Source organism: Lagopus muta, chromosome 7 (assembly GCF_023343835.1).
Source record: "Lagopus muta isolate bLagMut1 chromosome 7, bLagMut1 primary, whole genome shotgun sequence".
Taxonomy (NCBI): Eukaryota; Metazoa; Chordata; class Aves; order Galliformes; family Phasianidae; genus Lagopus; species Lagopus muta.
The window spans coordinates 2,354,459-2,379,094 of NC_064439.1; the positions used below are offsets into that span (position 1 = coordinate 2,354,459).

The following is a 24,636-nucleotide window of genomic DNA, read 5'->3' on the forward strand; positions in this document are numbered from 1 at the left end:
GGTCTTGGTATTTTTCAATCTCTGTTGGCTGCAGAAGGATCTGAAGTGACGCACATGGCCCAAAGATTAGCACTGACAATCAGTTAATATCTGCGGGTTGTTTTGTTTGTTTGCATGCTTGTTTTATTTCCTACAGCCATCCAGTTTGGAGAAAAGATGAGCAACTGCCAATAGCAGTGATAACTGCACATTTTGGGACACAGAAGCAGAGTTTTGTGACAACTGTCAGCCCAGAATATGTTGGTGATGAAGCTGTCCTAACAGTGCATGCCAGTAATTTGACAAACCCTGCTCTGTGTGAGACAGTTTGTCATCAATTTTTGATAGTTTTGATCCCCAGTTTGCTCTTAGGCAAACAAACAATAAACAAACCAAAAACCAACCCAGTCCTCATCTCACCCTTTCCAGCTGCTGCCTCACAGAAGAGGCAAAATAAAAATTCTTTTGTACTAGAAGAGAGACTTGCAGTGGAGTAACTTAAATCAGAACAGGAGATTGAAGGTGTTGGGAAAGACACCCAGGCTTAACTACAGGCTGTGCATGCAGAATCACAAGACAAAGGCCAAAATCAGAGAAATTAGAGCTTTGTGAGAATTAATGGGGTTGTTGTCAGTGATTTCCTCATGCCCAACCTATTTGCAAATGTAAACCCTTCCAGTGAAAAAAAGGAAAGCTACATATAGGTGGGGATAATTGTTGGTGAAATTATTTGTGATGTTTTCCCTAATAATATGCCCAAAACCCTGGAGCAAGAGTTAAACTTAAGCATTCACTCTATGTAAGTAATCTCATGGAAGGAAACTGCAAAGCTAATCCACAGCTAAAACAGTTCAGAGATGAATTGCAGAAGCTTGTTTACTTTGCAGAAGTCTGAGCTTTAACCTGCTCTAACATCTGTGCACTGCTGAGATTCTACTACAAAAAGTCTGAAGCAATGCAACAAACCAACCTGTCCATCTTGTACGAAAGAACTCACACCACCAGAACACAAAATTCTATGGCTGAAAATACCTACAAAAATCATCCAGCCCTTCTCCATTGCTGCAGGACATGTTCAGCTCTCTGTGTCCCAGACAGATATTTCACAAACCTTTTCTGAAACCCGTGGTGGAGGCTTCAAAGCCCCTCCAAATGGCTTATTCAATCATCCAACCATTAAAAAGCTTTTTTGTTGTATAACTTGCATCTTTCTCATTGCAATTGAATTCCATTATTTCTGCGTGGAGAACAGATTGTTTGATTTTCCACTTTCTAAGAGCCTTTTATGTACCATAAGCCTGCTATCAAGACTTTCAGTACCTATTATTTATGACCTACACAGCAGCAATTGGTGGCAGGGGCTTTGTAGACAAAATTAGATAGACCTTAAGTGCTTAAATTCTGTCCTTGTCTATTCTGTAGCAATCATGGCAAAAGGATGCAGGAAATAGGACAGAAGTACAGGGCTACACCTGAGGCACCATTAGCTTACTTGAAAGGAAAGCATCCATAGATAGATTGGCTCTTGTGTTTTTATTTAGATTTTTTAACTCTGACTGAACATAAAGAGATTCTCTGAAAGATGTGCTTTGTAGAGAAGAATGGATGAGTAAGCAGGGAATAGGTTGCTGATAGCTATACAAATGGAAAAAGCAGACTGCACCAGAGTGAGAAATACCAGAATCATAGAATGGCCTGGGTTGAAAAGGACCACAATGCTCATCCAGTTCCAACCCCCTGCTGTGTGCAGGGTCAGAAACCACCAAACCAGGCTGCCCAGAGCCACATCCAGCCTGCAGGGATGGGGCAGAAGAAAGAGGAAAATCAGCTAAAAGATTATGGTCAATGAGAAGCCTTCTCTTCCACCTTATCTCAGGAATTTATCTGATGGCCAAGCCCACAGCTGTGACCCCATGTCCCATGGCAAGAAGGGGTGGCAGTGGCCATTGTGATAATGGAGAAGGCCTGAATCCAAGTTCAAATCGGATCCAGTGTATTTACAGACCTTGCAATCATTCAACTTACTTTCCACATTGATCTTGGCTTGGGTCTTGTCATCAGGACTCTCACAGCAGTAAAAGCCCCTGTCTGCAAAGGAGATGTCCTTAACTATCAAGATATGCTTTGTTCCCTCAGCTTTGATCTGTATTTTTTCACTTGGCTTCAATACAATGCTGTTCCTCATCCACTTGACTTCTCCAGGCTTGGTCAGCTCTACCTCCAGGGTCACTGTGTCTCTCTCTTCAACAGTTTTAGGCTCCAGTTTCTTCTTGAATGAGATTGAGGCCTCTGGTAAATGAGAAGAAATAATAGTAACAATGTAAAGAATCCACAAAACACTTTTTTAGAAAGAATTTAAATGGTGGCTCCAGTCCCAGTGCATTCTGGGAACTCTACTTAAGGAAATGAAATTCCATACCGTTACCATAATCAGAGGAAAGACTACATAAAACCCACAAACAGCACCACTGACAACCTGTCAGCAGGGCATTACTGCCCCTTACCCCGGACTCTGAGGTTGGCTGTGCTTTCTACGCCCTCAGCATTGGCAGAGATTTCAGCTGCATCTTCCAGTGTCAGATCAGTGATGGTGAGGCTGTGGTTGGTGTCCTCCTGTGAGATCACATATTTCTTGCTGGCTTCAATCTTGACACCATTCCTGAACCAGGTGACCACAGCATCACTGGGAGTAACAGTGCACTTGAACACAGCCTCTTTTCCTTCTTCAGAAGCCACGTTGTTGAGACTCGTAACAAATTTCACCACTCTGGGAGCTGATGGAGAAGAAGAAACCACTTAGGAGCACATCTTTGAGATGCAGTGTGACCCAATGGGGGCAGTGATTTTACTGGAAGCATCAAATTTTATAACTCTCAGTAAGTGACCACCATAACGCCCCACCACATCTCCTGTCTGTAGGTTGCATCTATAAAGATGCAAGACAAAAAAAAAAAAAGAGAGGAAAAGAAGGGAAAAAAAATCCCATCCTACATTTAGGATGCTTAACTCCAGCCTCGATGTGGCATGAAGGTTGATTTGCCCACCTACATGAGCTGTGCTCTTCACAAATAGATGTTCCACAGCTATTTAGAGAGGAAGCAAAGTTCTGTACTCAGTTGTCAACACAGGGAGCAGCATAAACACATGAATAAAGTCAGCTCTGCAGGGTTGTAACGGCTGATGAGGGAAGCCAAGAATCCTTCCCCGCTGCCACCCCTCATTTGCAGTGACATACCTTTGGGGGAGATGGTAATGCTGCTCTTGTCATCTCTGGACTCACAGAAGTACTCTCCCTCATCCTCAGCCCGGATCCCTGTTATTGTCAGGGTTCGTTTGACCCCTTCCTCGTGAATCTGGAAACGTTTGCTGGGTTTGATCTCAACTGCATTCCTGCGCCACACCACCTTGCCTTTGGCATGGCTCACTTCGCAGCTCAAAGTGACACTGCCTCCAATCTCAGCCTTAACGGCTTCGAGCTGCTTGGTGATCTTCACTGGGATTTCTAAGATGGAGAGGAAAGAAAAGAACTGTGAGAAAGTAGAAGTTATGAACTGTGTTCTACAGAACCTATTAGAGCCAAATTTAAAAGGAAAAAAACAACACAAGAAAGACAAAACAAACAAAAAGCCACAGACAGACTTGGGGATCGGGGTAGGCTGAAATAAACCCAAAATATGGAAATCTGGAGAGATTTTATCGACATGGAATTATATGACCTTTATCATTCTGCAACACAAGAACAGTGCCTTAAAGAGGCTTGAAGTTTACCTTCCTGTGTTTCTAATCTTCTACCTGATGAGATGCACGGTGGTTTTTTGTTGCTACTGTCGGTTGGTTGGGACTGTCCCTTGTTGCTGCTTTAATTGTTTTTTGTTTTTAAATCAGAGTCTAATTTGCCTGAATGTAATTAAAAATCTGCTGCTAGAACCCCACATTTGTACTGCATGTAACTGCAGACACAGCCAATGGGATGTGACACATTCAACCTGCTGGGTGGATCACTCCCATGCACTCACAGCTGAATGGAGCTGGTGGGGTGAACCCCAGCTGCAGATTTCTCCAGCGTCTGAAGGGACATAAATCCCATTCTACATCCTCCTCATCAGATTTGTCATGCTTAGCAGAGTCAGGAAGAGCTGAGGCTCTGCCCATGTCCTACCAACTGCTTTATGAGGAGATAGAAATTGTGTGATGACAGTGGGAAACAAACAGCAGGACAAGAACCCATCATAGCTCTTGAGATCTGAAGCAGCCAGCAGAGGACAAACTTGGATCTCTGGAGTCATGAAGGACTTTTCTGGTCTATGCTGGGGATGCCACAGCAACTTCAAAGGCAATTAAAGTATAAAGGTTGGAACAGCTTTTAGGAGAGATCAATCTTCTTCACTTTATCCTCCCATAATAAAAGAGCAGCTGTTAGGAAGGGACACAATTTGCAGGCTGCTGCTCACCTTTCACTTCTACTTTGAATTCCTGCTTGTCATTCTTTGTTTGGCAAGCATACACAGCAGTGTCTGTGCTCTCTGCCAGGTTCACTGTCAGGGTCCTGGATGCCCCATCACTCTTGATCTCATACTTCTTGCTCGCCTTGATTTCTCTTCCATCTTTGTACCACTTCACTACAGCTGTTTCTGGTGTTACTGAAGTGGTCAGGGTGATGCTTTCATGTTCTTGTACAACGAGAGGTTCCTTCTGGACAAATTCCTTTCCAAATTTAGCCTCTGGTTCTGGGAAAGATATTGAAACAGGAAAACTAATAACTTCTCAAATCCTCAAAGACAGCGGTTTGCAGTTTCCACGACTCACAATTGCATACCAGCTCCATAATCTGTTAGAACATAGGAATATGGCTAATACAACCTTTTGCTGAGTGGGAAGAAAGAAAATGATCCATCAGGAACCTATTTTCTATTCATTTTACTCCCTTTCTCTTGGCCTCTTCATCTCATACAATGCTTTGCCACAGAACTGGGCAGTTCTAGAACACACAGCAGCAGAGGGAATTGTCTTAATCACCTTCCTCCCTATCTCTCTCTCTGCTCTTCAGAACTTTCCATGCCCACTTTCAGCTCCTGGTCACTGAAACAGATCAGGTGATGAGGTGTGCAAAGATAAGCAAAATCTGTATAGCATTTCCTTAGTCAAAAATATTCCACGACCAGATTTTCACCTTGCTATCACTACATCAAAAAGGAGAATCTAATTTGTGATGCAGTTCATTGATGTTGTTTCAGGGGGAACCACGGCTGCACCATGCCCACAGGGTAGAAGATAGCAGTCTACCCCTAAGCCACAGCATTGCTGCTTAGTGCTCACAAAGTGAATGCTCACCAGTTGCTTCCAGCTTGAAGGTCAGCTTCTGGCCAGCAGCCTCACAGACGTATTCTCCAGCATCTTTCTTCTCCACCTGCTCCACAACCAGACGCCGGGTTTTGCCCACAGTTTCCATTTTGAACTTTCTAGAGGAGGCAAGCAGTCTTCCATCCTTGTACCATTTTACTTCGGTTGTATCCTGTGCTACTTCACAGCTGAGGGCGGCACTTTCTGCCAGGGCAGCACTCACCTCCTTCTGCACCTTCTCCTGGTTTATAAACGCAGGTTTTGGCTCTGAGTGCAGCAAAGAAAGAAAGTATTGGCTGAGGGACTGAAATGAGACCACCTTGCAGGTTTGTATGGACAGGTTGGAAAACTTTTAGGTTACCACTTGTGCCCATACTGATTGCCTTCACTACAGAATATCAACTCTTCTGTTTAAGCAAACTGTAATGCCAAATCTAGGCAAGAAAGAACCTAGGAACTGAAAAGGGACCAAGAGGATCCTTCACACCAGTCCCATGGTTGCAAACATATTTAACCCAAACGTTCCCAAAGAACATCTGTCCTGCAGGCAACCATAAGCCCCCGAGTTCCTTTTACTAAAGACCCACAGTGAAACACCAAAGACACATAAACGTGTGACAGCAGAGCCACTGGCTTCATGGCTCACTTTTCATGACCCAGAACAGTATTCCTGGCTTCTTGAACACACTCCTCATGGCCTCTTTCATTGCCACAGCTGTGACTGTCAAAGGCACAAAGGAAATATGCTCTCCCTACAGCACTCAGGTAGCCCAGCACAGTGGCTGGCAAAGTACACAAGTATGTTTGCAGCTTCATGGTTCCCTTTGACATCACAAGCTTAAAATAGGTTGGGGACCTAGCAGACCTGGTCTGAAGAACCCTTTGCTGGGAACCTTTCCTGACCAAAGGCCATTAAGCACCCAGCAAAATGGTAGGGCATCTTGAAGGCTGAGATCTCAAGTATGTTATGTCACAAGTTGGAAAAGAAGCATTTGCAACCCATCACAGTGAGTGCTGATGCCAAAATGGCAAATGACAAAACATATTCCAGCCACAAAGCTTTCAGAAATGAAAGTGTGACATGAGAAGAATTTTGCAATGGCTCTCTCACAATTAAAATCTTATAACAAAAGAATGCATGAGAAAAAATACTTAGGTGTTTTCTGAAAAGATTCTTCTAAGGAATGTTCTCTTGTGGTAAGTAGATGCTTCGCAGTAAAACAGAGAAGAAACCAAGCAAGCAAAGTGTGAAATGAAGAAATGCTTCTCTGTTAATGATTAATCACCTATTAGCTGCCATTCAGAGCTATTTGCATTTTAACACTGCTCTTGTGCTGGTTATCAGCAGAAATTTTTAGCTCAGCTGCTTTCTGCTGGTCCAGCACTGTGTGCAGAAATGCTTCACAGCAGGATCACTCTGGGCACACATCTCTCCACTGCCCTCCTTTAAATTCAGCTGAAAATGTTTCTGTTCCTCGTCCTGATGGCTCCTAACTTACCCCTCTATTTTTTGCCTCACCAACCCAGTCCTTTGTTCTTTGTGTGCAATTTGCAGATATTTTACTTTGAGTTGTGGGAACACTCAGCTCCATCAGGTCTCTCACTGTGAGAGGCAGACTCACCATTCCAGATGCAGCCTCCAACATAAAGGCATAGCAAACAGGCTGCTAGGAGGAGCTCCTGCTGCCCCTGCCATGACAGGCTGCACACAGAACATGCACTCCAGCCTCACCATGCATTCTTGTCTTGGTTAAGTGTTTCAATGAATAACAATCACTGTTTGGGATCTCAGGCACAGGATGAACTTGAATAATATCTTGAATATTGCTTCTGTTGTACGTATATCAGCAATTATTATTCTACAGACTGAAACAGGCCTTTGTGCCACACTAAAACCAAATACTTCACTTGCTACAAATCCAGGCAGTCAGGGGAAAAAAAGCTCAGCACAGACCATTGCAACTGGATCACTGCATAACAGCAACTACAGTTTTTGCTTTATTACCCTCTGCTGTAATACAGACAATACTTGTCTCACCTGTGACATGGATCTTGAAGGTCAGTTTCTGGCCAGCAGCCTCACAGCTGTACTCCCCTGCATCTTTCTTCTCCACCTGGCTCACCACCAGCCGACGCAATTTGCCCTCAGACTCCACCCTGAACTTCTTGCTCGAGGTGAGCAGTTTCCCCTCCTTGTACCACTTCACCTCAGTCTTGTCCTGGGCCACCTCGCAGCTCAGCGTGGCATTTTCTGTTGGTGCAGCCTTCACCTCCTTCTGCACCTTCTCCTTGTTTGTAAATACAACTTCTGGCTCTGAGAAGAGAAAAAGATTCATGTCTGAGATATGAATTTGCCCACTGGCCTTCTAGCTTACAGGAACAATGGAAAACCATCTCTGACCTGGCAGAACACACCTAAATTTGCTGGAAGAACATGGAAACTGTGCCATGGAAGGTGATTTGCTTGGTTTTCATTTGCTTGTCTGTCTGTTGCAGTTCTGTTTCCTAAAGAAGCTTTTAGTAATATTTTTGTGACAAAGCAACTATCTCTGTGCAGCAAGCTAGGATATCTTAAAGCCACTGTACTGCAGTCAAAGGAAGAAATAGTTTTGGTTGAAGCTGAGTGCAAATTGACTAATTCCTATGTCAGGAAATGTACCGTGCTGCATCAGAGGCCCATATCATTCGTTTCTTTTGTGCCCAACAGCTGCCTCTGCTGTCAGCACTGGGTCGTTCTGCTCCTGCAAAGAGTGACAGACCAGGACTTCATGTTCAGGACTTTGTCACTATTTATCATCCCATCCTGAGAAAAGCTTAGCTTATCTCACATTATTGCATCCAAATGGTGAAATACCCTCATCCTCCAGGAGGCACATTAGTCAGGTCACTTGCAAGAGAATTAGGAGACAGAGAGGAGGCCAGAAAACAAAATTGTTTTTCCTACTCTGGAGCCACAATAGGGCAATGAATCTTGGGTGATTCTCCACACCACTTCCTTCCCCTTGCTGCCAACTACTGATGCCTCAGAAACATTAATCTACACGAAACCTTCCAGTTATATCTTCCCCACAGGATGATGAATAAAAAGGGATCAGACATTGGGCTGATACCCAAATGCTCACCACACTGCTCCTCTTCTAAAACACTTAGAGAATCAGCTGCATTGCAGAGTTGTCCAGTTGTAGAAGTGTGTGTGGGGATAGAGAGGTACAATTAGAACCTTTCTGTGTATGGATCTGTTTCCACAGCAAAGGGAAAATGTGGAAGTTTCTAAAGAATGGAGCTGCCTGTCCTAAGGACTTTCTAAAGCTTTATAGAGATATAAAGGGAAATATATATTCAAACTCTTTTCATCATTTTTCCATCAGACCTAAACCATACCAGTCATGATTTCCAAAAATATGACACCTAATAGGAAATATTCTTATACAAGAATAATCATTTTTCTAAATATTCTAGAAATTATTCTAGAAATAGAAAGAAAAGGGCAAAGAGTGTCCTCTCTCACCTGTGACGTGGATCTTGAAGGTCAGTTTCTGGCCAGCAGCCTCACAGCTGTACTCCCCTGCATCTTTCTTCTCCACCTGGCTCACCACCAGCCGACGCAATTTGCCCTCAGACTCCACCCTGAACTTCTTGCTCGAGGTGAGCAGTTTCCCCTCCTTGTACCACTTCACCTCAGTCTTGTCCTGGGCCACCTCGCAGCTCAGCGTGGCATTTTCTGTTGGTGCAGCCTTCACCTCCTTCTGCACCTTCTCCTTGTTTGTAAATACAACTTCTGGCTCTGAGAAGAGAGAGAGATACATTAGTTGGGCCACTTAGAAGAAGAGCAGGATTTTGGCAAGGAGTCAGAAAACTGAATCAGTTCTCCCACTCTGATGTCCCAGCAGAATGATGTGGAGAGAAGTTGTGCAATCTGTGGATGCCCCATCCCTGGAAATGTTCAAGTGCAGATTGGCTGGGTCTTAGAGCAACCTGGTGTGATGAAACATATCCCTGTCCATGACAGTGTTTGGAACTGGATGATCTTTAAGGTCCCTACCAACAAGAGCCATTCTATGATGCTTCTTGTATGACTCTCCATGTCTCTTTCTTCCCCTAGCTGCAATTTACTTCATGTCTTAGAATCATTAACTTATACAAAACATTCCTGTAGTGTTCTCCTCACAAGCTGAAATGAGACATTCCAAAGTAAAGTAAATGTGCAAACATAGGGCACACACAGCCTAGTGCTTGACACAAAGCCCCTGTTCTGAAACTTCCTGAAAATCAGCTGCAATGCAGAGTTGTCCCAGTGGTACCAGTATGTGAGAATGGAGAAGTGCAATCACAACTTTCCTTTCTATGGCCTCATTCCCACAACAAAGGGAAAATTCCTGAAGACTTTAAAGGATGGAGATGCCTCACGACTGCATTTGGAATAATACATTCAATTTCCTCATCAGAAATAAGCCACCCCAAAGATTGCCTCCAAAAATTTTAAGCACAACAGGAAAAACTTACAGACTAACAATCATGTTCTAAAATACTCTGGAAATAGGAAAGAAAGGCTCAAGAGTGTCCTCTCTCACCTGTGACGTGGATCTTGAAGGTCAGTTTCTGGCCAGCAGCCTCACAGCTGTACTCCCCTGCATCTTTCTTCTCCACCTGGCTCACCACCAGCCGACGCAATTTGCCCTCAGACTCCACCCTGAACTTCTTGCTCGAGGTGAGCAGTTTCCCCTCCTTGTACCACTTCACCTCAGTCTTGTCCTGGGCCACCTCGCAGCTCAGCGTGGCATTTTCTGTTGGTGCAGCCTTCACCTCCTTCTGCACCTTCTCCTTGTTGATAAAAGCATCCTCTGCTTCTGGAATTGAAGGCAAATGGGCAAATTTAAGACATGAATCTTTTCTACACAGCCTTCCCCACATGCCCACGTTAGTCTTTGGATTGTATTGTTGAGGATAGCTTTCCCACTCGCATTTCCTGCCAGTGCCATCAACTGAATGCCCACATCTGAACTGCATCAACTGCCAGCAAAGATCTTCCTCCCTGACACCCCAAAGCAGCTTAGATAGCCATAAATTGTTTTCATTTATACTAGTATCATGTTCCAAAATGTTCAGAGAAATACCCATTTCCCCATTGTCCAGCAGCACACCAGCACACACAGTCATTGAAAAGTTTGTTTCATATAAGGGGACAGGCATTAAATTGTCCAAACATGCTGACAGCTGTAAGTTGTTTTCCCAGCAAAAGCCAAGCTAGGCTTGAGAAGCAGTCTTTGCAGTAATAAACATTGTGTATTTATTATCTTTATTTCCTCAGAGCTCCAGGGATGTGTCAATCCAGAGCTGTGTTTCTGTAATGTATTGAAACTAGTTAGCCCCATGGTGCTGTAACTGTTCAGCACTGCACCAGCTCAGAACCAAAAGCAAACTAATACATGAACTCCTCAGTTTGCCTTAAGTTTATCAGGACACAGGTGAGGGTCGAGGTTAAATCCTGTTTGTGATTAAGTCATAGTGAGGAAATCTATTTTTCTCTCCTACTTATTTCTGAAAACACCTCTAATATCTCATTAGTTTTCAGAGGCCATAATAAAATAGTTTCCCCTGTGGAATCATAGAATGGATTGGGTGAGAAGGAAGCTTTAAAGGTCATCCAGTCTGACCTCTTGCCATGATCAGGGACATCATTACTAGATGCTGCTGCCCAGTGTCCCCATCCAGCCTGGCCTTGGATGCTCCTGATGATGAGTCACCCACAACCTTCTCTGAACAATCTGTTCCAGTGTATCACCACCCCCATCATAAAGAACTTCTCTTATGTCCAATCTGAATCTGCCCTCTTCACTGCTGAAACCCATTGCCCCCTGTTCTTTTGTTATAGACCCTAGTAAAAAGTCTTCTTCCATCTTTCATGTGAGACTCTCCTAACATACTGAAAGTTTGCCTTCCCCTCTTTCTGGAAAGAAAAGCACCAGCTTTAAGCCTTTTTATTTCCTTCATACCTGCTATAGAGAAGCAAACAAAAGAAAACACGTGAATACTGTTTATTGGTGTAGGTTTCTTTAATAGAAACCACTAATGCCTCCTTCCAGCACTGCGACCGAATGCTGTCTCTGAGATTATGCAGGAACAAGAACTTGCAAGGGAGTGCTTGTGCTCTGAAGATATTTTTAATATTCTTTAATTTCCCCTGTAATTATTGAATTCTCATTTTGCTATCACTGCATTTCTCTGAGATCCAGTTATCTCCAGCATGTCCTAAGCTTAGGCTACCAAAGTCCTCTGTGTTCACAACTTCAAAAGACAAACAGACTGTGAAAAGTACACAAGTTAAACAGTAGAATGGAAGTTCTGTCTACATCACTGACTGCTGGGGTTGAATGTGTCAAGCCACTTAGCTTTCCCCTCCTTCTTTTTTGAGGGGTTCAATACAGATGAAGCAATTTCACTCACCTGTGACATGGATCTTGAAGGTCAGTTTCTGGCCAGCAGCCTCACAGCTGTACTCCCCTGCATCTTTCTTCTCCACCTGGCTCACCACCAGCCGACGCAATTTGCCCTCAGACTCCACCCTGAACTTCTTGCTCGAGGTGAGCAGTTTCCCCTCCTTGTACCACTTCACCTCAGTCTTGTCCTGGGCCACCTCGCAGCTCAGCGTGGCATTTTGAGTCAGTACAGCCTTCACCTCCTTCTGCACCTTCTCCTTGTTGATAAAAGCATCCTCTGCTTCTGCAGATTGGGAGAATATTTAGAATGCACAAGTATGTTCACACTGTCCAATGTGTTCAAAACCAAAAGCAAAATGCTGCTTATGACACCTTCATGTATGTTTGTCATTTTAGAATGGTCTCGTTTGTACTAAAGGTGATCCAGATTAAATACGTTCAGTCTATTAATTACCAATGACCCAACACTTCATTCATTGTCTGCTATATCCACATATTCTTCACATCTTTAAATATTCTTCATATTCATACCTTTAAATATTCTTCATACCTTCAATATTTTCCAGTAATTAAGGTTTCTGAGCCAATATTTTCCTTATTTAAGCCCAGAGCTGTTTGTAAAAGAGCTCCTTGCAACCTCCCCCCGTAAGTGGCTGGGAATCTAGATACACTAATGCACCAGAGAAGGATGCATTATGTGAACTTCTTGAGATCCTTTTTGACTCCATTTCTGTGTGGTTCTTGGAGCTGTGCATAACTTGTTCCTAAAAAATCTGTTTTTAGAGGGGGGTGATAGTGATAGTTTTAGGATTACACTGATCAAAAACTGGAAGCAAAAGGAAATACCAAATATAAGCATGTCGTGCTCTGTGATGTGCAGGTCTCAGGAATGACTCTAGAAAAACAGTAATTTAAATATTTCTTATTTGAACCTGAAATGCTATTTACACAGAGCAACGTATTATGCAGTATTTATATGACCCCTGATTGGTGCTTGTTTCTGTCCTTGTAGGCAGGAGTACTTCTTTTACTGCTTGCCTACAAACCAATCTCAATTCTTTACCAAATCATCAATAGTGTGAGTAAGGCTTGGTTACTGAAACTCAGAGGCCTCTACTGATTCTCAGTAGTAATGAATATGACATCGTGACATAAGTTAACTGCACTTATATTCAGCCACCTGAGAGTTAGGGTTGATCTCAGCTCCCACAGTAAGACATTCAAGCTTCAGTTTCCCAATGAGAATGAGGGATTTAAAGCTCTGCTGTACTCAGTGGTGACCTGCAGTGGAAGGCAGTGGGTGATATGCCTCACCCTACAGCAGACACCTGATGGTGGCAGCTCACTCCTCAGGCTGTACTGACCACAGCTGACCATATTCCAGTTACCCACATACAGGCATCTTGGGCAATTTGACATGCCCCATGCATCCAAGATATCTTCACGAGGCTGGGAAACATACAAGGCACTCTCAGGAGAGCCTTCCCTCTCAAACACAGCAGCTGAATGCCAGCAGGGATCTGTAGAGAATTTCAGGTATAACTGGAAACCAAGTGGGATTCATGGGCCATTCTGTGATGAGAAACAACTCTCTCACCTGTGACATGGATCTTGAAGGTCAGTTTCTGGCCAGCAGCCTCACAGCTGTACTCCCCTGCATCTTTCTTCTCCACCTGGCTCACCACCAGCCGACGCAATTTGCCCTCAGACTCCACCCTGAACTTCTTGCTCGAGGTGAGCAGTTTCCCCTCCTTGTACCACTTCACCTCAGTCTTGTCCTGGGCCACCTCGCAGCTCAGCGTGGCATTTTCTGTTGGTGCAGCCTTCACCTCCTTCTGCACCTTCTCCTTGTTGATAAAAGCATCCTCTGCTTCTGCAGATTGGAAAACAGAAAAAAAAAAACCCTAAACAGATGGGCTTCCATTTTTACCCCATGGTTTGCCCTACAAAAAGCTGTAGAAGTGCAGAGTGTTTCTGATGCACTTACATGGTGGACTTCTAGTGCTAGCCAGCTACTAACAGCAGCCCAATTCAGAATAAGCTTCCTATGCCTGTTTGGGTCCCAGGAAAGATCCCAGGGTATTGAAGTTGCTACTGATGCACAGGCTCCAAGGATAAATGCAGGACTAGCAGGTATGAGGGGACTGACATTGCCCTTTATTTACAGTGCAGACATGGAAGACCATTTATCCAGATCATTCATGCAAACATGTTCAGGCGTACCCAGCTCAGGTGACCAGGAAGGCTCCTGCTCCCCAGCAGTCATGGCAAACCCCTCCATGACCTTTCCTATCGCCTTCCTCCCCACTATCACCCTGTGAAACCTCCTGCTTCCATCCTTTTCCCTCCCTTCATGACTTTCTCCTCCGCATGGTGTCTGATCTCTGAGTGGCAGCAGTTGCCTGGAAGGGTAAGTTCAGGTCAAGCTCCTGTGCTGCTGACCGTCGCAGTACATGCAATCCCAGGATTCACACCACGGCTCTGCCAGCAGCACTGCAGTCCAGTGAAGGCAAGAGAGCAGAGCAGCAAGCCAGTGCAAGAATGCAGTTTCTATGCTCTACGTTTGAGCTCCCTGGTTGTACTGACTGTAGAAGTAGCATTGTCTCCACTCGTCTTCAACAGCCCCGGTTTTGATTGATGATTTTCAGAGGAGGTTCAAGTTGGATGTTAAGAACAAATTCTTCTTAAAAATAGGGGTGATGCAGTGGCACAGCAGCGCAGGGAGGTGGTGGGGTCACCATCCCTGGAAGTGCTCAAGAACCATGGAGATGTGGCACTGAGGGATGTGGACAGTGGGCATGGTGGGATGGGTTGAGGCTGGATGCGGGGATCTCAGTGACCTTTTCAAACCTGAATGGTTCTATGAAGATTAGAAGGCTTGCTTATTAACAACATACATGGCCTGTACCAACCAAGTGATGCAAAACTTCTCACAAATGCATTCCAGCCAACTTGTAGAGCAAGAAACACTTTGGTAGGAGCTCAAGGACACACCATGGTCTGCATTAGAAACTGGATGATAAAAAACATAAACGTTTCAGCTTCTATCCAAAACTTGGATGATAAATATGAAGGAAGCATTAATCAAACAAGTTCCAAAGCAGCAGTGAGTGCTAAGTTTAATATTACTTGCTAAAAATTAGCAAGTGTCCTGGGTTTGGGCTGGGAGAAAGCTCAAGGGATGTACCAAACCATATGGCATCATGCTTGGCAATAAAAGCTGGGGGGGAGAAGGAGGAAGAGAGAAATGTCCAGAGCAATCTTGTTTGCCCAAGAAACCATTATGCATTATGGGAACTGTTTTCCTCAAAGTGGCTGCACATCTGCCCACCGATGGGAATTGGCAGATCAATTCCTTGGTTTGCTTTGCTTGCATGCACAGCTTTTGCTTTAGCTGTCAACTACCTTTACCTCAGCTCATGAGTTCTCACACTTCTGCCCTTTCAGTTCCCTCCCCTATCCAACCTGGGGTCAATGAGCAGAGATGTGTGGTGCTGAGCTGCTGCTGGGTTCAACCACAGCAGCACAGAAGGAGTTACTCCTCTTCTGCATTCTTGCCCTTCAACACTAAGCATTTTTACAGCAATGGGAAAATGTGACTGTATCTTTTAATGAGCTTACAAAGTGACTTACACTAGCCAGAAATCCCCCTCAGAAACACATCATAAAGCTGAGCAAGTAGTCAGTGTAGACGACGTTTCCAATTTCTACCATCATTTGCAGGTGAAGTTCCACTAGGATCAAGGTGATGGAGCTTCAGCCCACTTCAAATAAGGATTTCAGTGTGCACCACAAATGTTGAGATAATGAGATGGCAGAATCAGCCCTTTTTACTGTATTTTTTCTATAGGTCTCCAAGGTGTGCAGCACTTTTTTTTTATGATAAGCAAGAAGGCTGATCTGCATCCTATAATGCTCAACACTGAGCACCTAACCTTCAAGATGTCCTTAAAATGGGATGGTTCTGTGCTGCTAGCGGAACCCTGGGGTACAGGAACCCTAAAATGCTTTCTGAGTGCAATGGTAAGAGGATAAATTAAGACTCAGAAAGCCACTGCACTTTGGGATAAGCTTGTAAGATGAGGATTTCTGCAGCGAAAGAGCCAACCACTCAGAGTACTCATAATCCCTCCTGACTTTCACACCGGATCGTTTTGCAGTGAGTGCTGGACTTGCACGTCATGTTACAGTGGTACACATGAGAAATACAGCAACGGTAGCTAGGCAAGCACTCTCCACTTATGGCAGAGGGGGAGGTATTACATTACCCTGTGCAGCCATGAGGTCATCCAGTCTGAAAGAGAACAGAAAACCTTTCGTTTCTGAGGCAAACAGCTAAGAATAGCCCTCAGCTAGCAAAACTCAAGTGTAAAAGCATTACATTTCTGTGTTCTCTCTCTACACCTCTGCAATAATACGTGGGCTGACTTTGGCCACTGAGGATTAACTTGGTTGATTCCAGCTGTTGCCATGGTCTTTCCATCACTGTTCATGTTTCATTTTCTCTGGCAGACTCCTCTCAAACCTACCCTTCCTGTAATCCAACTGTCAATTTGCTGAGCCAAAAGCATGAGCTACACAACTCATGAAAAAGATCCAAAGGCCCCAAATCACATCCAGGCTGTGTGTGAACAGTAAGAGCTGATAGTTTGGAGTCTACACCAGAGGCAGAAGGAAATCTTTCTCCTACAAGAGCAGAGGCATATTGCACACAGGGACAGAAGGAGCAGAATGCCCCAAGACAGAGAGAGCAGCAAAGACTGCAACCTTTACAAGGGAACAGAACGCAAGCTATGTCCTGCAAAGACTCCAGGCCTCCAGCCTGTGTGTGAGCAGAAAGTCAGTAGACTCCCAGTACAGTTGCTCCTCCACATAGCTGATAAAATGCCAAACCCTGGCCACCAGGATTAAGCTCCAATGTGTTTAATGCTGTAAGAAAGGAGAAAATAGATTCCCTGTCCTGATCAGAATACGAGACAAGAGCTGTAAAGCTAACAGAGAACAAGTTGACTTATGAGCAAAGCCAGTAGAGTGTAACAATGAATAAAACAAAAGAAAAAACATTGTCATCAGCCAGTTCAGAAATGTCACTCAGAATGCATCTGATGTGCCCATGGCTATCTGGAGCATAAGTTAAAATTCACTGGATTCTGTGCAAAATATATTGCCACCAAAGCAATCTCTACTGCAATTGGAATGACAGATCTGCCTCTGTGCTAAACCCTCAGACTAATGAGAAATGTGCAAATAGAAAAAATAAATGGACTCATGACTGGTCATTACATCTATAGAACACAGAATGAACAGTCACATCAACTTTGGATTCAACAAGCCACAGGCAAAGTGCAGTGCATCTGGCCAAAAGTTCTTAGGAAATGCTACCACCAACAACCAAACCACAGTGCAGCCACAGTAGAGATCTGTAAATACTACTGCTGAAATATTGATCAGTAGAGCAGTGCTGCACACTGTTGTATACATCACTGTTGGACATCCATGGACAGCTGATGATGAAAGCAGTCGTAGGGGAGGAGCTGGATGAAACGTTGTTAAAAACAAATCATGATTTTAGCTGCACACGTTTGTAAGCATTTCTTTTTCATCCTTCTCAAAACAGTTTCATGGCAGAGTCAAGAGCACACGTTCACATATAAATTTCCACAGCCAGACTGCAGAATAATCAAAGAAATTTTCTGTTTTGGGAGATATGACATCGTGCAGAGAAAAGACTGACACGAAAAGGAGAAAATACAATGACTTTCATGCCTGAGTAGCAAAAAGAAGAGGAGGAATACCACCCTGGAAGAGGTCTTACAGAGCAGTGCCTGCTAGCAAAAACTCTAGATTCAATATCAGAGCACAAGGAGAATTACAGGCAGTTGAGTGGCTGATATCAGGATACCTACATGTAACAAGTGTTGTGCCCTACAAAACCTTACTGAAATGTTAGCTTCGACAAACATCAAAAGGCACCTCAACAGCATTCCTACTTTCTGGACAGACAAAAAAGGAGGAAAGAAAACACAGACACAAAGAAAGGAAATGAAATGTCAACCAAAATGTGTTTCCTACCAATAACATGGATCTTGAAGGTCAGTTTCTGGCCAGCAGCCTCACAGCTGTACTCCCCTGCATCTTTCTTCTCCACCTGGCTCACCACCAGCCGACGCAATTTGCCCTCAGACTCCACCCTGAACTTCTTGCTCGAGGTGAGCAGTTTCCCCTCCTTGTACCACTTCACCTCAGTCTTGTCCTGGGCCACCTCGCAGCTCAGCATGGCATTTTGAGTCAGTACAGCCTTCACCTCCTTCTGCACCTTCTCCTTGTTGATAAAAGCATCCTCTGCTTCTGCAGATTGGAAGAAGCAATTTACAGTGAACAAGTATGTTCACACATTCTGTAGTTTTCATCTTAAATACAAACTCCTGCTTACAAGAACTTTTCAAGTAGCTCTGTCATTTTAGAATGACCCCATTCATAGTGAGGAGACTGCTCAGATGGGACATGGCCCTGTGTACAACCTGAGGACAATATAGCAGCTGCTTCTGAGTAAAATATTCCAGTGCCTGAGAAGCTCAGGTTCTTTCCATCTCTATGGATGCACGATACCTGTCATTTTGTTCCATGATGTCATGCACAAGTAGGTATCCAACCTCATCTGCTGCTGGTACTCAGACATAAGCTTCATCCACTCTAGATGCTTTCTCAAGAATGATTCCAGCCCTGTTTTACTACAATCCCTCTAAATCACAACAGTTTATATATTTGTTTACTTCAGTACTTTTTTATAAAAGAACAAGGACTGTTAAGTGGGATTCAGCTCACAGACTAAGACATCTAGCTATAAGCATCTGTGTGACAGAGTCCACATAAACTGGTTGCCTGAGCTCTCATTGCTCAGTGAAGATCTACCCAGTCCCTGTAGCCTGGAGAGTGATTTATTTTGCTTTGGATTTATTGAAACTCATGGGCCATTCTGTGCTGACAAACAACTCTCTCACCTGTGACATGGATCTTGAAGGTCAGTTTCTGGCCAGCAGCCTCACAGCTGTACTCCCCTGCATCTTTCTTCTCCACCTGGCTCACCACCAGCCGACGCAATTTGCCCTCAGACTCCACCCTGAACTTCTTGCTCGAGGTGAGCAGTTTCCCCTCCTTGTACCACTTCACCTCAGTCTTGTCCTGGGCCACCTCGCAGCTCAGCGTGGCATTTTCTGTTGGTGCAGCCTTCACCTCCTTCTGCACCTTCTCCTTGTTTGTAAACACGTCTTCTTTTTCTGCAGGGAGATCACAACAGTCACACAGAGATTTCTGCTGTTGTCTGCTGCAGAGCTTACTCCATTTCCCCCGTTTCACTATATTTGCCCTTCACAGGGAGTATCACAATGCCTCATTAAGACAGGAAAGCACTTTCCTCTCTATTTTGCCTTGGGAAATGAAAGGTGTATGGGACAAAGCTAAACATTTCATAGTCTGAACACAGATTTGGACAGGAGATTTTGAGCACCTGCATGCACTGCCTGAACCCCCCTCCCTCATCTCTTTTTCTCTTCTGATGTCTCTCTATAGTTCCACTAGATCAGAAGGGAACAGCTCTCTGGCACAGGTTGCCCAGGGAGGCTGTGGATCCCCATCCCTGCAGGCATTCAAGGCCAGGCTGGATGTGGCTCTGGGCAGCCTGGGCTGCTGGTTGGTGACCTGCACACAGCAGGGGGTTGGAAGTGGATGAGCACTGTGCTCCTTTGCAACCCAGGCCGTTCTGTGATTCTATGAGTCTGTGATTATTTGCATTTTCCACCTATTTGTGTCATTCAAATTTCATAACCAGATCTCTTCAAACACCTCCCCTTTTCTCTCTCCTTGCACACACGATGTGCCCTTGCTCTGTAACCCTGCACGCACCAGCTGACTGTGAGAGGTGCAGAAGTTACCCTCCTTGCCTATCATCTGTTGGATTTATTCACTGCTGGATGTAAAAGCACATGCATAGCAGTGTTGCTACGACACTTGACAACAAAGCAAGTCCTACAGCCAAAATGCTTTGCACCAGAGAGGCTGTAAATTGATCCTTCAAATTCAAGACACGCAAAATGAAGCATTCCTTTATCCCTGGGATTCCAAGCATTTTCTCACCTCTGACTTTGACTTGGAATGTTGCTTTGTCATCCTTTGTTTCACAGCTGTAGCTCCCTTGGTCTTTCAGGGTCACGTTTTTGACGATGAGCTTGCGGTGTGTCCCTTGGGAAATGATGGTTGTCCTCTGGTCCTGCTTTACCTCTGTCTGATCCTTCTTCCATACGACAGCTCCGCTTGCAGCTGACACCTCACACACCAGCTCCAGGTCTTCAGAAGGACTGACTGATATTACTGGGGTTGTTTTGGGCTTGTTGACAAAATTAACAGCTTCATCTGAAGAGAAAAAGAGGAAGTGGTTTACACCCTGAATCAGGCTTATCCAGCACAGAGTTAAGATACAATTAGAACTGATTGTAATTTCTCTGCTCATCACACTTGGGTGATCAAGTTTCATCTCTGGAGGCACTTGCATACAAACACGTGCATGATTCTGCTGTAATTTAACTACGACAGTGTTAAAGCTGCTCTTACACAGCCAGTCCTCCAGCTGAGATACTGCAGTTACCTGTGCTGGGATACTCATTGCTCAAGTTCCAGTCATCCAGAGAGTTAGTACAGAATGGCCTCCAGTTTGGCAGCTGGCTGTTGATTAATGCTTTATACATTGACACATATGAATAAGGTAATCTTACATACACGTGCACACTTATACACACAGTTGAACTTGTTAATCCAGGGGAGTACACTCCAGCTGGGCTATTCTATGACTGTGTATTAACACATTAAGCATCCAAATGTGACTGTTTCCATAAGTAAAATTGCTGCAGAATTGCTGTGATAGAAATAACAGTCAGTGTGTTTTGCCAAACAAGTGGAACTGGAAAATCTTTGCAATTCTGTTTTCATCCTTCTCAAGTAGTGCTTATTCTCAGTGCTGGTGGACATCCTATTATAATGCACCCAGGTATCCCAGTGTGTCATGAGATTGCTGGTTCTGCACTGAGGCATTAATGACAGAGCTGTGTAAGTAAAGGGTGCAGCTGTGCAGCTTCTTCTTTTTTTTTTTAATCATTTCTGTATTCTGCACGTTTTTCTGAAGCTAAATGAAGGCAGCTAAGTAACGTGTTTGCAATACGTGAACAAACCTATTCAACACCCTGTCTCTAAGCTAACAAGCAGCATTTGATGAGCACATCAGCATTTCATGCCCTTCGTTCCATCCAGACAGAACCTGCCTGAGGAGCAAACTGATGGCTGTCAGCTACAGGCAGTCCCAGCTTAGTATTGCATTTCTTTTAGCAACAACTGTTGCTTTCAGTCACTGAAAGCACCAAGGCCAATTGCTGTGCCAGGCACATTATGGCAGTGAACAAATATTTCGTTAATAATTGTAACAGTTAGGAGCCATCTATTCTTTTAAAAGTAGATGACCAAAGAAGAACAGTCCCTCTACAGTCAGGCTGTTGAGAACTAATAGCATAAATCAATTCCATACAGATAGTCTTAGGGGCAGGAAAGTAATCTGTCTTGTGACCATTTGGGGCTCTTAATTAACCCTGCTTGATGGCTTTTCTGTCTGAGCCACGTGATGCTTTGTGATAGGAGTTACAGCCATGCTTCCCTTATCCCTACACACATGGCCACCGAAGCAGGAGGCATCCAATCTCAGGGAATCATGCAGGCTTCTTCTGCATTTGATGCTCAAAGACAGCCCCAGAACTTTTAAAATCTTCTCTCTCATCCAATAATGTTCATCAAAGAGTGCAAGTTGTCCTTTGGGGATATCTTTTGCTCTGCATCAACCAGTTCAAATGGAGTCTTCTTGGCTTGTTTTAGATCAGTTTTTCAACAGGTAAATCCAGGGTCTTTGAATTATACTCAAAGTGACATTGCAAAATGTAGGATTCTCAACCAAATAGAACTGGAGGTGGGGTGCAAAGTGAATACCTGAACCTGCAAGCAATCCTTCAATATCTTAGGAAACCCCAGTGATCCCAAATCCAGTGCTGTGCTCGTTTTATCAGGTCTGCTGAGTTTTTTGGTTAGTTAGATGGTGAGCATCACGATGGTGATGACTGGGCAGCTGGACTAGAGGATCTTTATCAATCTCAATGACTCTGTAACCAGAGTAACATGGCTGTGCTGTTAAAGGTCACAAGCATGGCACTGCAGCACATGCCTACTCAACGAGAGGCTTTCAGTAGAGTTTCAGTTTGTGACTGAGGACTGGGTTATAGAAAGCAGACTCAAGGTACAAGCCAGAAAATAGAACTTCCCCCCAGGCTCTGCGAATCAGTCAGCTGAATTTCACAGATATTGAATTTCACTGAAAATTTCTTGTGTTATTTTACCCTCCAGCTCCACCCTGAACAGGAACATGTCAGCGACAAGCATTACTCCTGCAGGCTTGACCTGACAGTGCTTTACATGCACTTTATGCTGATGGGCACATGCCATGAGCTAATGGCTGTGCTTACAGCACCTCAGGGAGACACCTCAGAGATCACAACGTCCTTTGGGTACAGCAGGAGACCCTGAACTCTCCAAATATGGAGTTTATTTTGTCAAAAGAGGAGACAGGATTCCCATGCTAAGAATTTAGGACTTCTGTCATAGGTTCAGAGATAATGCAAGTGCTGAGGCAATTCGTGAACTAGAAGAATGAAGGCCAGATGTGAGGGGTCAAGTTGTGACTCCAGCCCCAGCTGGAGTAAGGGCTGACCTGAATTCATCTCACCATGGTTCAGTTATTTGCTCATACTGTGGATTTGCATAGGGACCACAGTAAGGTCAGAACACTTAAATAGTACTGTGCAATCTTTGTCCTAAATGCTGGAAAGCCACAGGGTTAGACAAGTAAAAGTAGACAAGTAAAATGAACCAAGTCTTAAGTGCTTAACACGGATTCTGATCCCACGTTTGCCTCACAAACTTACCTGAGACTTTCAAATCAAAACTCAGAGTGTCATCTCCGATTTTGCAGATGTATGTTCCCTCATCTTCTTTTGTCACAGCCGAAGCCACCAGCTTATGCAGTTTTCCTTTATCTTCCATTGTGAATTTCTTACTGGCTGTGATTTCTTTGCCATTTTTGTACCACTTAACCATGACATTGGCTTCTGAGGTCTCAGAAACAAATTCAGCTTGTTTTCCAGCAACAGCCCTGATAACTCCTCCAGTTTTCTCTTTGTTTATGAAGTTTGCCAGTGCTGAAACAAAATATGGATACGCAGGGATGGTAAATAATTGCAGGGACATTGGTGAACATGAGGTATTCATTTATCATAAGACCAAATGTACACGTTCATTCTTGGTTCTAATTGCTAGATTCCAGTTCAGAAGCCAACAAACTGGCAGCTTTTATAAACCATGTACCAAATTATCTTATCTCCAACAGGCAAAGGACAAACACCACACAGGGGACTGAGCCAAAAGAAGTCCTAGGCTTCAAGAAAATATTTGAAATAGGAAAACCAAGGAAAGAATTGGAATATGCAAACTGGAAGAAAAGCAATGGAGGATGTTCAATTACTGCTTTGTAACCTCCTGGCAAACAAATCAAGATGGAGATATCACTTAGGATTGAAAAGAAAAACAGAATTCCTTTCTGGAAATTAACTGGAGCATGGAAGTTAGATGATGAAACTATTAACACATAGCGGAATAATTGACTGCAAATATTCAAAACCTCACCACTATCTTTGCCAGAAGTTTAAGCCTAAGGCCACAGTCCTGTTTTACCTTAGGTAATGGAGTTTGTTTTCCAACTTCTTGTTGACATATCATTTTTAAACAGTGCACACAACTGAGTTGGTCTGTTGAGCCTGTGAAGTCAAAGCTGCTAAGATCAAAGTCTGAATTATGCATGCATTTGTTCTGCAGTTCCAAGAACATCCATGTGTAATACAAATTCAACAACATTTTACAGAACGCCCGTGTTTTAGGAGCTCAAAAGCTTGCTGATGCACACTGAGGTGCCCAAGATCCTGTAAATACATTTAACTCCATCCTATAATACAGTCAAATTTAATTCATTTTTCAGAAACTGTCTCTTATAATTGTAGTCCACTCACCACTGCTGGATGTGAGCCCAGCCACACAAACTGATTTTCACTGCAGATACTGCAGCAAGGAGGAACAGCCTCTGGACTGGACCAGCTGAGCATGACCCTACCCGAATCTGCTCCAAAGCTGTTGTTACCAGCAATGCTTCCTGGTGAAACACATGGGGGTCCTCCTTTGATTCCAATCCCAACCCACCCCACAATGCCCACTGACCACATCCCTCAGGGCCACATCTCCACAGTTCCTGAACACCTCCAGGGATGATGACCCCACCACCTTCCTTCATGGGATAACAACACCTCTTGTACCCAACCTCCCTGCAAAGGATGGATGTTGCTGAGATCTCTGTTTCTCCACCAGCGTGGCACAAAGGTTTGGGAGGAAGAGCAGGAGAACAGTTTCATTCACATGCCTTCCCCTTCCTTGGAAAAACCAGGGTGAAACAGCAGCCACAGGAGGCTGAAGGGGACATCTCAGATGTCCTGCCTGGATGCAGGAGGTCACATATCAGAGAATGTCTGGCATGTGAAGTCTTGTGGCAGTGCAGTGCATGACAAACTGCAAGAACGCTTTCCTGTGGGCTCCTTTGGGCACGAGGCCCAGGGGTGACACACCTCTGGCTGCAGCTCAACAGAGCCTCCCAGCAGCCACGTGATGCCCATGTGATAGACACAGCTGATCCTCACATCAGATGATTTACCAGCTAGCTCTGATTTACAAGAACAGAAGACACAGGCAG

The 24,636-nt window shown here is 44.2% G+C and overlaps 1 protein-coding gene across 46 annotated transcripts in view; it reads right to left on the reverse strand.

Annotated features, from left to right (window-relative positions):
- Positions 1-24,636, reverse strand: part of OBSCN (obscurin, cytoskeletal calmodulin and titin-interacting RhoGEF) — a 170,925-nt gene that overhangs the window by 122,097 nt on the left and 24,192 nt on the right. For 28 of the 46 annotated variants that reach the window (XM_048951543.1, XM_048951538.1, XM_048951548.1 and 25 more), the window contains exons 8-21: positions 22,769-23,041; positions 19,890-20,165; positions 18,758-19,033; positions 17,829-18,104; positions 13,354-13,629; positions 11,764-12,039; positions 9,891-10,166; positions 8,828-9,103; positions 7,358-7,633; positions 5,311-5,586; positions 4,431-4,706; positions 3,215-3,481; positions 2,484-2,753; positions 2,005-2,268 (exon numbers count right to left, since the gene is read on the reverse strand). In XM_048951543.1, coding sequence (XP_048807500.1) covers positions 2,005-2,268; positions 2,484-2,753; positions 3,215-3,481; positions 4,431-4,706; positions 5,311-5,586; positions 7,358-7,633; positions 8,828-9,103; positions 9,891-10,166; positions 11,764-12,039; positions 13,354-13,629; positions 17,829-18,104; positions 18,758-19,033; positions 19,890-20,165; positions 22,769-23,041 — 3,834 coding nt within the window. Of the gene's footprint in view, positions 1-2,004; positions 2,269-2,483; positions 2,754-3,214; positions 3,482-4,430; positions 4,707-5,310; positions 5,587-7,357; positions 7,634-8,827; positions 9,104-9,890; positions 10,167-11,763; positions 12,040-13,353; positions 13,630-17,828; positions 18,105-18,757; positions 19,034-19,889; positions 20,166-22,768; positions 23,042-24,636 lie in introns of those variants that run through there. The other 18 variants (XM_048951546.1, XM_048951541.1, XM_048951539.1 and 15 more) reach the window with 18 other exon arrangements.